At 41.4% G+C, this 16,090-nt stretch overlaps 1 protein-coding gene across 13 annotated transcripts in view; it reads left to right on the top strand.

Moving 5' to 3' along the window:
- Positions 1 to 16,090, top strand: part of LOC119028177 (zinc finger protein GLIS1) — an 84,467-nt gene that overhangs the window by 59,341 nt on the left and 9,036 nt on the right. For 12 of the 13 annotated variants that reach the window (XM_037113814.1, XM_037113821.1, XM_037113824.1 and 9 more), the window contains 4 exons: positions 1,592 to 1,753; positions 4,298 to 4,408; positions 7,701 to 7,842; positions 12,515 to 12,698. In XM_037113814.1, the coding sequence (XP_036969709.1) occupies positions 1,592 to 1,753; positions 4,298 to 4,408; positions 7,701 to 7,842; positions 12,515 to 12,698 (599 nt within the window). The remainder of the gene's footprint in view (positions 1 to 1,591; positions 1,754 to 4,297; positions 4,409 to 7,700; positions 7,843 to 12,514; positions 12,699 to 16,090) is intronic. The other variant, XM_037113826.1, reaches the window with a different exon arrangement.

Here is a 16,090-nt window from a genome sequence, read left to right as displayed (position 1 = left end):
GAGTTAACTGTATGTGTGTTTTTTTTGGCAAATGAATAACACTCACAAGTGTAGGGAAGTGAAGCTGGAGTCTGTTACTGTAACTGTACAGAAGAGTAATTACACTTAGTGAATAGTAAAAAGGAAAATAAATAAATTGATAAACAAAAGATCCCAGAGGCCTAGCATTAGTACTGGATTATTCAAATGATATAATTTTTTGATATCATGGTTATCATCAATACTGGTATACTGGTGTCACCCCGAGTAAAAATAGCGTTTTAAATATACTGATGTGTTTTAGTCTGTCATGAGTCACATTTGTCTAATCTTAAGTCAGTTATGGCCAAATACAAATAGGAATGTACAAAAGGGATATTTAGTTCCTGAGTTGTGTTCACCTTTCTGTATAGTTTATGGATCATTTGGTCAAAAAGGGTTAATGGTTTCTTTAATTTACTTCATTAGTTTATACTATTTCGTGCCTCTCTGTAGTCCTTTGTCTTCACCTTCACGTGTCCAGCTGTCCTCTGCATCTCTCTTTTTGATGCAGTTGTACAAGCCATGCATCTGAAGTCTTCGTAGGCTCACAGGTGATGGATGCTAGCATGAGCTCCTCACTTTTGTACCCTGTGACTGTTGAGTTTAGATGTGTTAGATGTGTTTTCAAGGTGCTGCTGAATATATGATTGAGAAATTACTAACATTGAGCTATGCCTCCCATACTCTATGTGACTCTTTACACAGCAGCCCCTGTAGGGGGTCTTGACATTGACCGCCTCATCGACCAATCACCCATGTTTTCTGCCTAAGAGCAGCAGTGGACATGCGAGACGCTTCATGAATCATTCACGTGTTAACAAATCTGTGGTGTTCATTGGCTGAGTGGTTTGGATCAAATGAGCCAAGCTGGGTCGGATATGAGCTTGTTTACAGTCACTGTCACTAGTCAGTCTAATGCACTATACACAGCAGAACACTTATCTCAAGCTATGCATTACAGCCCATTAACCGCTGCTGTACGGCACACTCCAGTTTCCCGTGCAATTTAGATGCAGCAGCAGCAGCCTTGAGGCAGGTGTACTGTCACGCTCGCCGCTGTCTTTCAAGTGCACGTGGTTTTCAACAAAGGTCCTCGGAATGGCTGCGTAATTCAAGAGCCATGGAAAAAATGCTCGCGATTATACCACCCATGTTCTTAAGCGTCTCTCACTTTTCCATAGCTGGTGAATATGTGGTGTAGAGTGAACTCCTCCAGCTGTGCGAGTGATCAAGGGACTGAGGAAAAGAGTGGGACAGCTTCTTTCTGAGTCACACACGCACACATATACAGAGCCCACATTGTATGAAAATTTACCAGCTTCACAAAGATTGATTTCTTTTTTCTGTGTGTGTGTGTGTGTGTGTGTGTGTGTGTGTGTGTGCTTCTCCCTGTATATGTGTGTGTGGGCACATGTTTATTTCCTTGTGTGGTCCCGTGCATACCTGCCTGAGTGTGGCTGTCTTTGTGCATGTGTCGGTGTGTGCATGCATTCCTGTGTTGTTGTGTGTGTGTGTGCGTGTGTGTGTGTGTGTGTGTGTGTGTGTGTGTGTTGTCTTCCTTCCTCCACAGTTCGAGGGCTGTAACAAAGCGTTTTCCCGTCTGGAGAACCTGAAGATCCACCTGAGGAGCCACACAGGAGAGAAACCGTACCTGTGCCAGCACCCCGGCTGCCAGAAAGCTTTCAGCAACTCAAGCGACCGCGCCAAGCATCAGCGCACTCACCTGGACACGGTCAGAAACCAAGTCTCTGCTCTGTCTTACCTCCCAAAGTCTCTCCAGATTTCTACAAAGTCCATTCAGGGATTAGATTGTACGCTAAATTGCAAATTTAATTGTGAATGCCAGTCAGTTTATGTGTGGGTGTGTGTGTGCTCGTACTGTATCCCTCTGTCACTTTTACACCCACATTAAAAAACTGAGCTGCCGTCCAAGACTCAATGCTTATTTTTCACATCTTGACAGTGTTAGACTTTAATTTGCTGTCACTCAATGAGCAGTGTGGCATTCTCGCCCGCTGTACGCTGGCAGTGACATGCCACAGATCATTAAACGATCAGTTCCATTAGCCGAGTCGCAGCTTGGGCCACAGCAGACTTGGATTGGAGCTGCGAGCTCAGACAGAGCTTTGCCTGTTTCTCTGACCTGTGGAGAGGGAAGGAAAGGTTGAGTCAGCCATCGCTGCCACTCGTCATGTCTCAGTAACCCAACCAATACCTCACTTTATCACCATCCGCATGCCAACACAGCCAGAGAGTAAATAAGTTGTTTTCCTAAAATGATGTACTTTAGTAATTTCTATTCTTGTCAAGGATATCAATACAAACCCCTCTTGTTAATATCTGTATATCTGAGACTAATACTCAACATAGCAATAACAAGATTTAATCATATAAATCAAGGATATAATTGCAATATACTGATTTTGTAATCTGAATTTAACCCACTAGTGAAGACTGCGTTTATATATATATATATATATATATATATATATGTGTGTGTGTGTGTGTGTGTGTGTGTGTGTGTGTGTAATTTGTTTGTCAGAGCTATTTATTTGTAAAGCCTTTAATTTGTTCACCCTCTCATGTCCATTGTCCAGATCCATTTCATTCATTTGCTTAACGTAAAAGAAAACAAACACGTCCAGTAAAAAGATTGCAACTATCCCGATTAATACTAGGAAAAATATTTTAAAAATTCTTGTCACATGTGGAAACAGAGAGAGAGCTTTTTAATCAAACTGATTAAAATGCTAACTGTCAGTTTGCTCTTTGACATGATGGAAAGTCCTCCTTACTTTTTGTTTTCTTTCACTCCACCTCATGTCAGAGAGTTGGATTCTGGGTAGATGCACAAGTAATGAGACCCTCAGAGAGAATAAGATGGTAGAACAATAGCTGTAGTGGCAGAGGGTGAGATTTTTTTAAATCAGTGAACTCAAATTTACCACTTTTTGTGAAAATTAAAACATTAAATTAGATTCATTTTAAGTTTATTAAAAAATCTGTATATATATTTATATTTCCAGAATATTCTCCCCGTGCTCTCATATTGGGTAGCCACCAATGCTTTTGGTCCGTGTAATAGTAAATCATTCATAACTTTTACTTAAGTACCGTCCTGAATGCAGACTTGTGTTATTCGGTTAAGGGTTTTCTTCCACCACCCACTCTTTCCACAGTAGGACAAATGATACAGCTAATCTGGGACCCCGATGCTTACGGCTTCACATTAACACCCTGCTAAGGCGTTCTCTGTGCCTGCCCAGCCGCCGGCCCTGCCAAAAACACTTTGGGGAAAATCATTTTCAAGCTTTAATGATATTTATTCTACACAGAAGTTGTGCTTGATTTTCTTTTTCGCTCAAGGTTCGGCGCGGTATTGGGGTACGTTGCTTGGCAAAACAAACATGGCGAAGATGAGTGACACTGTAAGCGCCTTGCAATAACAATGGCTTATTTACAGAGGAGGTTGAGGCACAGAGGCAGAGCTAATAAAGACGTGTATCCCCTTACACTTTAATGGCCAACTTATATTCCTGAGGATGAAAGAAAAATTGCCGTGAGGGGAAAAATCCCTCAATCAGCTTGCTACATGCTATATTTGCTTGGTTAATGAGAAGAATGTGAAATGATGAGAAAACTCCATGACTTTGCAGTCGTTTTACAGATGTCATGTCTGCTACTCTAATCCGCCTCCTTAAAACCAGTCTGTCAGCATACACACTGACATACAGACTGATGGTACAGAGAACCACTAAATACCACACACAATATCCAATATATAAGATTTGCCATTACTGAACAGTTCTATTTCATAATCGTGCAAACAACATGCCCTGCTTTTTTTAAATACTGAGTGTTTTAAATACGTCGTCAAGTATTAATTTTAATCGTGTAGTATAATGTTGTGAGTACCAAAGCAAGGGGGTTCTTTACTTGATTGGGAAATGAAAAGGAGGATAAACCAGACTTTGTGCTTGAATCTAAAAGAAAATCTACAGGGAGACAGTTTGGTTTTGAAATATTTTATAATGGATCTTTTCTTTTTTCTTTTTCATGCTTTTTTCCCTCTTCTTCTTCCTTCCAATTCTGTCCTCCTCAGGTGAAAGGTAGGACTTTAACTTTGCCTTCACTACAACAGATTTCGCACTTAATGCATTTTATTTCTTCTTACTCACACCCTCGTTGCCTGTATCTCTTTCCTTTCCTTACAATAAGTGAATTTAAACGTATTAGGCACTTTAAACTGATGTGAAATGCGTCTCTTTCTTTGCAGAAACCATATGCATGTCAGATCCCTGGCTGCACCAAGCGCTACACAGATCCCAGCTCCCTTCGCAAACATGTCAAGATCCACTCGGCCAAAGAACAACAGGTGCGTAGAAAGGTAAGACACCCTCTAAAAACTAGAATTTCTCAAAGTTCTTTGTTTTTGGTATTAAAACTTTATTTTTTAGTGGTATCTGTTAGCTGTCCCAGAGTAGTTGATAGTCCTCATGCGGTCTTTATTTACACTTCAACAACAAGAATTACAAATTAAAATGGTGCAGTGTCAAGAAGAAGGAAAAATACAGTAAAAGCCAAGTACGAGAACCAGAAAACAAATGAAATGACACTACAAATTAAACAACAGCCCTCATGAGAAATGGCCGCGAAATCTCCAAAAACACACTGCTCCAAAAAAAAAACAAAACAACCAAAAGCAAACAAAAAAAGCAAAAAAAAAGATAGATCACTGTGTTTTTCTTTGATTGATTTCTTTAACAAATGTCATCATTCAATAAGGGCAACTGGAAGGTAAGTTAAATGTTCACTTAAAGCTGGCTGTAAATTCATTTGTGACTATAAATTTAAGAAGGAATTTAATCCATCACATTTTATTTTGATTTAGTACTAATTTATTTTGTAGTCAAAACAAATCATAGTGGACACTTACACTGTACATACATATGGTTGCCTCTTCCTATATATCATGTAGATTATATGATGAAGAACGACTATGGACCTTTTTTCTTCCAGCAGGACTTTAGGGTAGAGCTACAGATTTTTACAAACAGACCCCTCTATGTAATCTCTTGTGTCCTGATGTGCATTATCCACAGATCCATCTAGTTGGTTTAATTGAGGGTTTTGTGAGGCCTGGGTGGTAGAATGGTATCTTTGAGAACCGTTTCCCCCACAATAGATCAGGTTTGACCACATTTCACCATGTTCATGGTCAAAAAGCCTGTTCTTTCCCGGACTGGAAGCGGGTAAATAAGAGAGAATGGGCTCATTGTTGTGGAAGGGGCTGGATAGTGGCAGGCTGGATGATGTGTTCTTTTGCTTAGCGTCGTAAAGGGAAACACATGTGTGCTTGTAGCATTGTTAATAAGCTGTACTGCGGAATACCCCAGTGGCCAGATGTTATGGACAAATGTCAAACAAACGCTCTTACTCCACTCTTGGAGCAGCCCGGAGAAAAACTGCTAGGAGTGTCGCTGTGGGGAAAACAGAATCCCAATTACATGTGATGAATGTTCTGCAGGAGCACATGCGCACACACATTTCCTGACACACGGTATCTGAGTGTGAAATCATAACGTGGACGATGCCAGCTGCGAAACTGTTGAGCAAAACCACGCTGAAAAGTAAGCTGGCCAGATATGTCTTAAAAGATATAACTCATGCACACTTAAAATGATATAATTGTTATCTGTCCACTTGGCGCTTTGCTGTCGATGAACTCTGTGGGAATAATCAGAGGGTAAAGTAGTTTTTTGTTATAATGCTGAAGAATGTTTCCAACCGCGGTCCAACCACAAAATCAAAATGTGGAATTGATTTTCACGGAATAACAATGGATGGATTTGTGGATGGATGGACGGGCAGGAAGACACAAGGAGACAGATGGACAGATTGATACGGTTGGAATGATGATGGAGAAAAAACCTGGTGAACAAAATCAAACCTGTCATCTGTCTTTTAAACATACACTTGACTCGTGTTGGTCCACATGACTCGAGGCAACACTGCCAGGTTTTTGTGCCTCTTGGCATCGTAAAGTTATCGCCTCTTATTATTATTATACACTCTGCTGATAAATATGTCTCATTTAAGATAGTTAATATCCCAGCATGATGATAAAATACAAACATGATTAACAAACAGTTTACATGTTGATTTCCTGATGAACTCAAGGCACATATGGTGATACAAATGATTTGGAAGAAGTTGCAGCATCTGTCCTTAAAGGCCCAATGTTAATGATTTAGGGGGACAATCAATTGATAGAAATGAATTATACTATTGATAATTATGTTTTCTATAGTGTATAATAACCTGAAATAGAGAATATTTGTGTTTTCATTACCTTAGAATGAGCCTGTCATATCTACATTGAGAGCAGGTCCTCTTCCACAAAGTCCGCCATGTTTCTACAGTAGCCTCAAACAAACAGACAAAAGTTGCCATTGCTGTTTAAGCATTTTGGCAGCCACCATAGAGGAGCATGAGGCGAGTACAATTACATCCTTTACACTGGACCTTTAAGCTCAAACTGAGACTAGTTACTAACATAACTTGACAATAGCACAGACAAGGTTAAAGTTAGCTTGCTACTATATTACAGATGAACCCTTTTAGTTGAAAAATAAAATAGGTCATTGAAAATGGTCGAGATCTGGTACCACACTTGATGTTAGAATGTTAAATGATGCTGTAAACTAGATACATTTTGAACAACGGTGTCGATTAATTTAGCATAATTGCATATTCATTTATCATAATTAAGGAACATGTCACTCAGTGCAACAATGAGGATCTTTGATTGACAGTTAAGGTCTATTGCACAAAAGTATAATATGGATGAGTAGTATATCGAGTATCAGGTCATGTCCACTGACTGTTTGTCCGCAGAGCGGCATTGATATTGGAGTCCTTAAGTTGATTTCTCCCCCTCCTGTCAGTGTCTTTATTCTGGCACAACATGCTGTATTTATTTAACGTCTCTGCTTTACTACCTACTTCTGATAGTAAGCTACAGTCCTGTTGCAGTCCTTGTGTTGCATTCACAGAAGGTAAATCTTGTCTATCCTGTAAAGGAAAGACGCGGTTGTGAGTACAGTCCTGGTGTGTACCTCAGCAGCTGTAATGTTTTATTGCATAGAAATCCCCTGATATATAAGACAGAGGTCGGCTGTTCCACTGATCCACGCGGCAGATGTCCCATTTCTCAAACTGATACAAGTTGCCTTAGGTTTCTTCAGTTTCTTCTGCATGCCGTGTGATCGACTCTCCAGCTTAAGTGTGTCTTAAGTTGCCCCCATTTACTGTTGGCAGGTAGAGAAACAGAAGCAATCTCACATTGGCTCTGAGTTGGTACCATGATCACTTACCACATTGTCCCAGGCCAACAAATGACTCAAAAAGTAGTGTATGATCTTCTCTCTGGTTCCCCCTGACTGAGTGTATTCTCATTTGCTGTTTGCTGTTACTGTTTCAAATCAACATTACAATCGCATTATTACAAAAAGAGAAAACAAAACACACCCCATATAGAGTCGGACCTACAAATAGACACAACTGAAGCTTTGCTTTGTTCTCGGGGGTTGTGTAATCTTGCAAACCAGATGGAGTTCTCTCGAAGTGACTCAACATCATTTCTTGTAAACATGTTTCTGTTTATTCTCACATGACAGCTCCGGCCATGTCCTCACCTGGAACAGGACGTCCTGAGTGACTGCCTGTCCATGCAGCACCTCCAGAGCTCCAGCTCCTCGCAGCACCTCTACAACGGCAAAGATGGACGCTCACCTGGACTGGGCCAAGACATCTTCACAGGTGCACACAGGCCGCTGCTCTGTCATCTAACATCTGTCATGTAATCTCTTCCCACTGAGTAATCAAATACTTCTGTCAGCAACAGCAATAACTCAGGCTCTCTGTTTCAGTGTACTTCTCGTTTGTTATTTTTCCACCGAAATCTTTGTTAAAGATAGATGTGCAACTATCAATAACAGCAGAAAAACAAATCAATCAGGGAATTACATGAATCATTTATTAATATTACCAGAAGGCTTCATCAACTGGTAGCCATTGGTCAGTGGTGCTTTTTTCCCCCCCCCAAGTCCCTCATAATAGCTTTTTTTTGTTCTGTTGTGTTTGTTACATGTTATTATGTTGTGGTTGTTGTTGTTTTGCAACATTCCTTCTGAGAAATTAAAGAGATTAAGTACGATGCAATTCAGAGGGATCTTATATCGTAGTGCTTGTTGTAGCACTTATGTACAATTTCTTGAAATTGTTATTTTCTGACATTTCCAAGAAAAACATTTCAGTCTCCACATCCAACTCTCTGACGTCTAATTACCTGCCTCCTTTTGACCTTGGGAATAGTGAAGAAACAGATTTTTCCTGGAAAATGAATGTGTCCCCAAGTTATATTTTTGAGTCAGATTTTGGAAACTCTCCTGCATTCCTTTTCCAAAGGCACACCAAGCTTATATTCATTTTGGCCATAACTTAAAACTGGTCATATTGAGTTGGTTTGAAGGTACTATAATATGTTTCCTGTTTAAAGGGTAACTCCACAATTTTTACACATATGTGATATGGGTAATGTAGGTTTTGAAAAGGAGTCATGGTATAGCAGTGCACTTTTACAGCACTGTTGGACTCATTATGATTGTTAGAAAAATCATCAAAGCAGAACCAGAGACAGTGTTTTATTTTATGTTGCACATGCTTGCTCACATTATTACAAAATATGTTGCCTACATTACCCACAATGCAATTTAGCCACAGAGTGACATCACTGGAGGCATTTCATCAGATGACATGCAGCTTCCTCTGGAGCCACAAAAGGCTTCATGCTACTTTGTTCACATATGCAGTAGCACTCCCATAGACCTGTTAACACACTTAATGTGTAAATTTGGTGGAGTTCCCCTTTAATACACTTAAATCTTTTGTATCTGACATATACAGAAGCCCTGAGAGGCAAGAGAAACATAAAAAGAAATGTGCTGATTATTTTTATTTTTTTGTGTCTCTCCTTCATCTTCATCTTCAGGCTTCATCTTCGGGTGACCTTTTTAAGTTTCTTAAATATCGTTTTCATCTGATCTGTGAAACAGGAGGCAAAAAAGGTTTTGCCTGGCATTTTTTTTTCCAAACTACTTATCTGTGGAAAAAACAGGTGAAAAGAGTTTTAATATGACAAAATTTTCAATCTGTGTCACACAGACAGGAAAACACTTTAGATCAGACTTAAACATAGGACATAGGGTTATTTTTCTTACTTGCCTCTAGCGACTTCCATATGTACATTTTTAATATTTTGAAAACCACAAATCTAACTTACACATTTCTCACAACACCTTCCTTATTTCAAATCTTCATATAACATTCTAGAACATAGGTCAATAATAGCATGGCTCCTTAAGATAAACACATTTTAATGAGTAATACCTCACACGTGCAATACAACATGTCATGTGACACCGGTAGTAGCATCATTCTCTGTGGTTGAGCAATTCCCAATGTGAATGCAAGAGACTGGCCATGTATCAAAATATTGATGGCCAGGGAGTATTTGTTCCAAAACAGAAGAACGGGCCAGCAAGTGAGGTCTGACTGCCAGAAATCCCAACACCTGGCAAAGCAATCACCAAGTCATTGGTGGTAATCAACAGCCATGTCGACATTCCTGCAGATGTATTATGGTAATTTTGTGCTTTCAGGCTGTAAAAATCAAACATATGGCGCCTTTTGTCAAGCATAAACAAATTACACCACCATAATTTGTCTTCAATTGCTTATACACATTTTCGATCAACATTCTAGCTGTTGGACTGCACTTGGATATTTAAGTTTTGAAGGAAGTGTTACGACCTTGCACTTTCATTTGTTTGGTTTTTACCTCATAACTGTATCATGTTAAACTGTCATCTTGTCATGCAAAGACTGCAAAAACCATTACCAATAGCAACAAATAGAAACTTTTATTCATCACATGTGGCCTTTAAACTTCCATTCTCCTAATTGATGAATTTGACCGTCGCCAAATGTCAACACAGCTTTGCATCGGGAACAAGAGAGATATAAACGAATCATTATAACAATCTTAAAGACAAGAGAGTTGCCCCGCAGCTTCCTCAGTTTATGGACACATCTGTCCTTGTTTTCTGCTTGTACCCGGTCCAGACTCCCCATCGCTTTCTGTTGTTGTTGCTGGAACTCCAGCGCACCGTTGACGACTGTGAACGCTCAACTTGTCTTTGAATGTGGAACCAGGCCTCAGAGTCTTGGCTTCTCCCCCTCTGCCTCCCTCTGTTTCTGAGTGGACGTTTCTTGCTCTCTTGTTTTAAATGTCTTAAAGCCCGGGGGAGCTCTCTCGTGAGCCAATGCCAAGTCATTCAGAGATGCAGTGTTATTCGAGGCCAGCAAAGATGTTGCAGGTTGGCATGCAGGATCTCCATTTACATGAATTCCACTTTGTTCCCGAGCCAATAGGATGCATGGAAGAGGTGGGGCAAAGTGGGCAGCCATCCCATCATTAACACTTGTGGAGCAGAAAATGAGTCATGCTTCCAGTCAGAGCACAACTTGTTTTCCTGTCCGCCTCTTATAAGTCTGCTCTTATTCACATGGCTGCAGCGAGACTTACGAGAAGCCCCTCTCTGTTTTATAGAGCATAATTAGGGTGTTCGCTGATTAACCAGAGGAAGGACTCATCATCGTTTTACATGCTCCTGCTGTTATGCTGAATGGCTGATATAACCTACATCTCCCTCTCACACAGAGCTCTCTTCCTGAACTTGACCAGAGCCAATCCACAACTTGTCCACAACATAATCCTCTACTAACCCTTAAAGAGTGCCACCAGATCCCCCCTCTCTCGCCCTCCACAAGGAACTAGCAATGAAATTGAGGCAATCACAGCCATTATTTGTCGACTGTTTTGCCGCTCTGGTAGCAGATGTTGGGGCTAAAGGGGAAAACATTTAAGGTCTGTGATTGATGATTTGGGGGTAATGAATCAAGCTTGTAACCATTTCAGAGTGCTGTCAGATCAGGTCTCGGCATGCTTCCACTTGAGAACAGCTGGACCTGCAAACGGCAAAACCAGGAGCACCGATCTTTTCTCTTCCTTTCATCTCCTCCTGTCTCCTCTGCTCGTCGCTGGTTAACTGCCCCAGACAGTCCTCCTGGATGCTGGGAAAGAAATCAGCAGATAAACGGAGGGGAAGATGGCGAGAGCAGATTTATTGTGTCGGGAGAACAAGTGGAGATCAAGTATAACTTCTTACTAAGATTCACTGTCCACAATGTCTAGTTCTTGACTGAATATTTAGAATTCACTATGATTTGCCACGAGTCTCTCCCTGGAGCAACATTTTCACATAAAAATGGTGGAAACTTGTCAAGGGAACTGATGGAAAGGTCAGATTTAGTACAGCAGATTTGTCGACTGATATGTCCAAGTACGGCTCCAAAGACTGGCAGACATATGTGCAATGTGGTGACAAATTAACAGGGATTTCCTGGAGAAAATGTAGTCCAGCAAATACGGCTGAACACTAGCAGCTTCCAGCTTCTGAATGAAAAGATATTTACTGATTTTCAGTTTAATATGACAGCAAAATGAGTACCTTTGGGTTTTGGGCTACTAGTCAGACAATGAGGACATTTTACAACATCATCTTGGGAACTTGTGAACCTGTGATGGGCATTTTCCACTGAAAAATAACCCATTAATACATAAACAAAGATTATAAATTGCAGCCCTGGTTTGCAGTGCATCCTGAGTCCACAGATTGCAACAATCAAACAAAAGTTGTCAACATGCAGCTGGCTCCGGTAGAGAATGAAACCCCCTAGCAGACCACCGTGTCATCAATGTTAATCAAATAAGATTTAGAAACACTCGATGATTGAAAAGTAAAAGATGTACTGGACCTTTATGAGTCAGGAAATTATACTATTCCCTTCATTTTTCCAAGGAGTTTAAAAAAAAAGACTTATTCACAACAGCGTGAATGTGGACCTGAACATCACATATACGTGTTCACGTGCTCACATAACTATAACCAGAGTGTCAACATGCACACACACACACACACACACACACACACACACACACACACACACACACACACACACACAAAACAGAGGTTATCTATTAACTTTTCCCCCTTTCTTTAAATGTCCTACTGTTTAAAGTCACTGTACAAACATGTGTATCGTTTTAGTTTATTATTGTGTATTAAGAACAAACAGCTAAAAAGGACAAACAAGGCCAATGCCTGTGGCAGCACAAACAATGTACCCTAAATTACAAACAGCTCAAACACAGAATTTTATTTCACAGAGCTCTCTGATTGGATGAAGGTTGTCAAAACAAAATCCCGTTGCCATGAAATGGCTTTTAATTTGTTCAAAGGACAAATGGAGCGCGGGGCCCTTGGGTTTATTTGGCACGTTTACTGAATTAGCTTTGTTTGTCTTTCAGGCCTGTACACTGGCTCCAGCACCCCCCATCACAGTGCCTCTGTGGAGCTCCTCTCCCCGACCCCAAACCCCACCCCCTCCACCTCCGCCACTGACCTGCCCTCCCGACAACACCGACTGGACCGGGACCTCGGCAGCCCTCACCACCTGTCCCCACTGGCTGCCATGGATGGCCCAAGAGACGGGTGAGTCCTCCGTGTCACTTGGATGTATTCAGCTGTGGCGATGTGTCATACTCACTCTGACACTCAGGGTCACTGGGAGGGAGGGAGGTGAAATCATGAATGTGCCAGAAGGGTGGGAAATATAAACATTAAATCTGGTAAAAGTGTACATTTTCCTGATTAATGAGAGGAAAGTTCTGTGAACAGTCATGTAGTTCTTTGTCACAATCCTGTCAAATGACCTAAACTCCTTCTCAGTGAACTGAAATACGTGACGTAAAGTAGTGTTAAATCGGGTCAAACATTTTCTAGCTAAAGTCATGAAACCTGGATTAAGATGAACAAGAGCAGCATCTAAACAAAACAGAAATCATTGCAGAAGACCATTTTTACACATTAACATGTAAGTATCCCCATAACTACAAACCCACGCAGCTCAGATGAACTTTCTTCCTCCTTTAATCACACTGATAGTATTATGATCCTCACACTGTGTTTCCATTGTTTTTCATCTATTTATCAAGGCAGAACCGCAGGGCGAACCCACTTAGATCATGTTAGCTTAAGCCTCTCGGTCCTGCTGACAAACCTATTTGGCTGTCTCTCTGGAAACAAACTCAAGTCCACAACCACTAAGACATCCCTGGTGGGAAGTGGGGCCGTGCTGGTCACTGCAGGGTCAACGTGACACATCACCAGCTCTATTTCTGGCACTGGGCTCAGTGTTCATAAGGTCCCATATCTCCACTGGATACGACAGCATCAGCACGATGACCAAATGGCTTGGCCGGACATGATTCACACTTTAATGAGGGTAAACTGTCGAAGCAGCATGATAGGATCATCTTTGGGTATTTACGTTGTGAGGTGTTTTATCCACAAATTCTCTATGAAAACAGAAAACATTACCAAACATTCATGTTGTGCAAATCTGTTGGCATCCATGATTTACAGACCATCATAAACTGTGTTAGACACTTGATTTTTTTGAGGGATCGTATGACAGATACAAACAATGAACTCCATTTGTTCATTAAAAGAAGATGCATCTGCCAGATTATTATGTAAAGTCCAACTGGGCATACCTTTAAAGAGACTGAAGACAATTCAGTATTATTTAGTAAGTGTGCCAGAAGCCTATTGTAACATGTGACATCTTTGGTATAGGCGTAAACGAGTTTCTTTTCAGTTCTGTTTTAAATTTAAAGAAAACATTCATTGTAATGAAAATAAATTAATTACAGTAGAAAAACACAATACCACAAAATATTCACAAAGAAACCTGCGGCTCGTAGAAGAGCAGCTGTCTTGCTCAAGGACACTTCAGCCAGACCGGACAACGCTTTTCATGCATCTGTGTTGTTTTTCGTGTGTGTGTGTGTGTGTGTGTGTGCGCTTGTGCACGTGTGAGGGGCACAGCATGTTTCCTATTAGTGCTGATGATTTCCCCAGAGAGCCAGAGGAGCAGAGTTGCAGAGGCCGAGTGTCGTCAGGAGGCACAGTGTGTACTGTACTAAACAATGTGCCGAAAACCAGGGAGGTAGAGAAAGAAAACAGTCTTTTACAGTTTAATAACATTGAGAAAGAGTGGATGGAATCAGGCATCATAAGCCCTGTGTAACAAAAGTGATCGTGTTACGTAAACATGCTTTCTTTTAACTCTGTGGTGTGCTCTTTGGGTGTCTGTGTGTGTATATACACTTTTATGAGAGTATACACAGCGCAGGCCTATGACAGAATAAGGTTTGATGGCTTTCTTACTCTCAGGGCCATGTATGCATTTGTACTCACGCGTGTGTGTGTGTGTGTGTCTCCGTGTGTGGGAGTGTGAGTGAGTGAGAGGAGTTTACATATAGTAATCCAGGAAACACACATGATTGCATGTGATTGGGGTGTGAGGCACAGCAGACGTCCAGCACAAACAGTGCAGCGGGCCGGCGCGGCGAAAGCGCCTGGATGTAAACGTCCGAGCGCCGCTCAGAAACGTCAGGTCGCCCTGGAAGCATCTGGAAGGTGATGTGTTGTTTCAAGCCTTGAAAGCAGGAGGAGAACGATGTTGAAATTACCTTGCGGTTTCAGTGCCTCTCTCTCGCGCCGGCGTGCACAATTACCAGCTCGAGGAGAGAAATGGAAAGTGAAAGGACCTGAGTACGGGATGCTGTAAGAGCAGTTGCACTGGCAGGGAGACATATTGGATGTGAGATGTGGGCTCGTTCCTTTGGGTGCTTGATGAGGAACATCTGAGCATTGTGTGTGTGTGTGTGTGTATGTGTGCGTGTGTGGTTAGCGGTGCTTACATGTGTAACATAAGAGTCCATCATGCCATAAAAGTAATCTCCTGTGTTCACGTATGTATTTCCCACCTTAAGCTCCTACATTCTTGTGACGTGATGACAAAGCGGCATTAAAATTGCAGCAATTTCCAAATTTGCAGATTTCATCAAATAAAGATGCTTGACATAAAAACGCTCATAAGTGCACACACACACACACATATACATACACACAAACACACTGTAGTGCCCTATCTGTTCATCACAGTGTGGACGGAGGGTGGGGTAGAGGAGTGAAAAAGAGAGTCTGTGGCGGGGACCTACAGTGCACCTCGCCGGGCATGAAATGTCTACTCACATTTGCCTGAAGATGGAGCATTTGATTTACATGTTTAAAGCCTTGAGTATACAGACTGCTGCCAAAGTCAATATCAGCGCCGCACTTGTTTTTCCCAAACGGTTTAGCAGGACATTAAACATTTTGACAAAATTATCAAACTAACCTGCCTCTAGTGTGGCAGCCTCTGACCTCATAGCTAAATGTGTTGACTCTGGCTCAAATGTGCCATTTAGACTCTTTTGACTTTGTATATACCAGTGTCATTTTTCTGAAGCTAATATTAAAATATGCCAGTTAAAATACATTTAGTGATCGGCGTGGCACGAGTGCATTTGCGTCTGAGTGTGTGAGTCTCTCTCTCATAGTGATGGCTGTTCCACCATGGCGGCCTGTGCTCACAGAGAGATGGGTGGTAAATGTTGTCATTCACTGCTTCAGCCATATGTGGTTATATAATTGCGGAGGGGAGAGTCTCCCGCCTTCACCTGCCTATTGATATTAGAGCCCCTCTACAAATATTGGTGCGAGGTGGTTTGATACCTCAGCAGTGATTGACACGGGCTAATTGAGTTAGAGTGGCGGCAGAGAAGGTACAGAGCTACATTAAGAGTTCCTGCTCTGAAGGGGGAGGTTCACGGCTCGTAACTCAACGCCGTCTGTCTTCCAGCCATTATCATTGTACAAATGATCCAGAAAATGAGTGTCTATCTCACAGCCCAAACAAAAACATTTTTGAGGTAGTTGCTCATGGCAGCGTGTGGTCAGTCACTCATTTTGTGGTGCGCGGTTGTAAAATGTTC

This window comes from Acanthopagrus latus, chromosome 11, assembly GCF_904848185.1.
Source record: "Acanthopagrus latus isolate v.2019 chromosome 11, fAcaLat1.1, whole genome shotgun sequence".
Taxonomy (NCBI): Eukaryota; Metazoa; Chordata; class Actinopteri; order Spariformes; family Sparidae; genus Acanthopagrus; species Acanthopagrus latus.
This window is presented reverse-complemented; position numbering and strand designations above follow the sequence as displayed.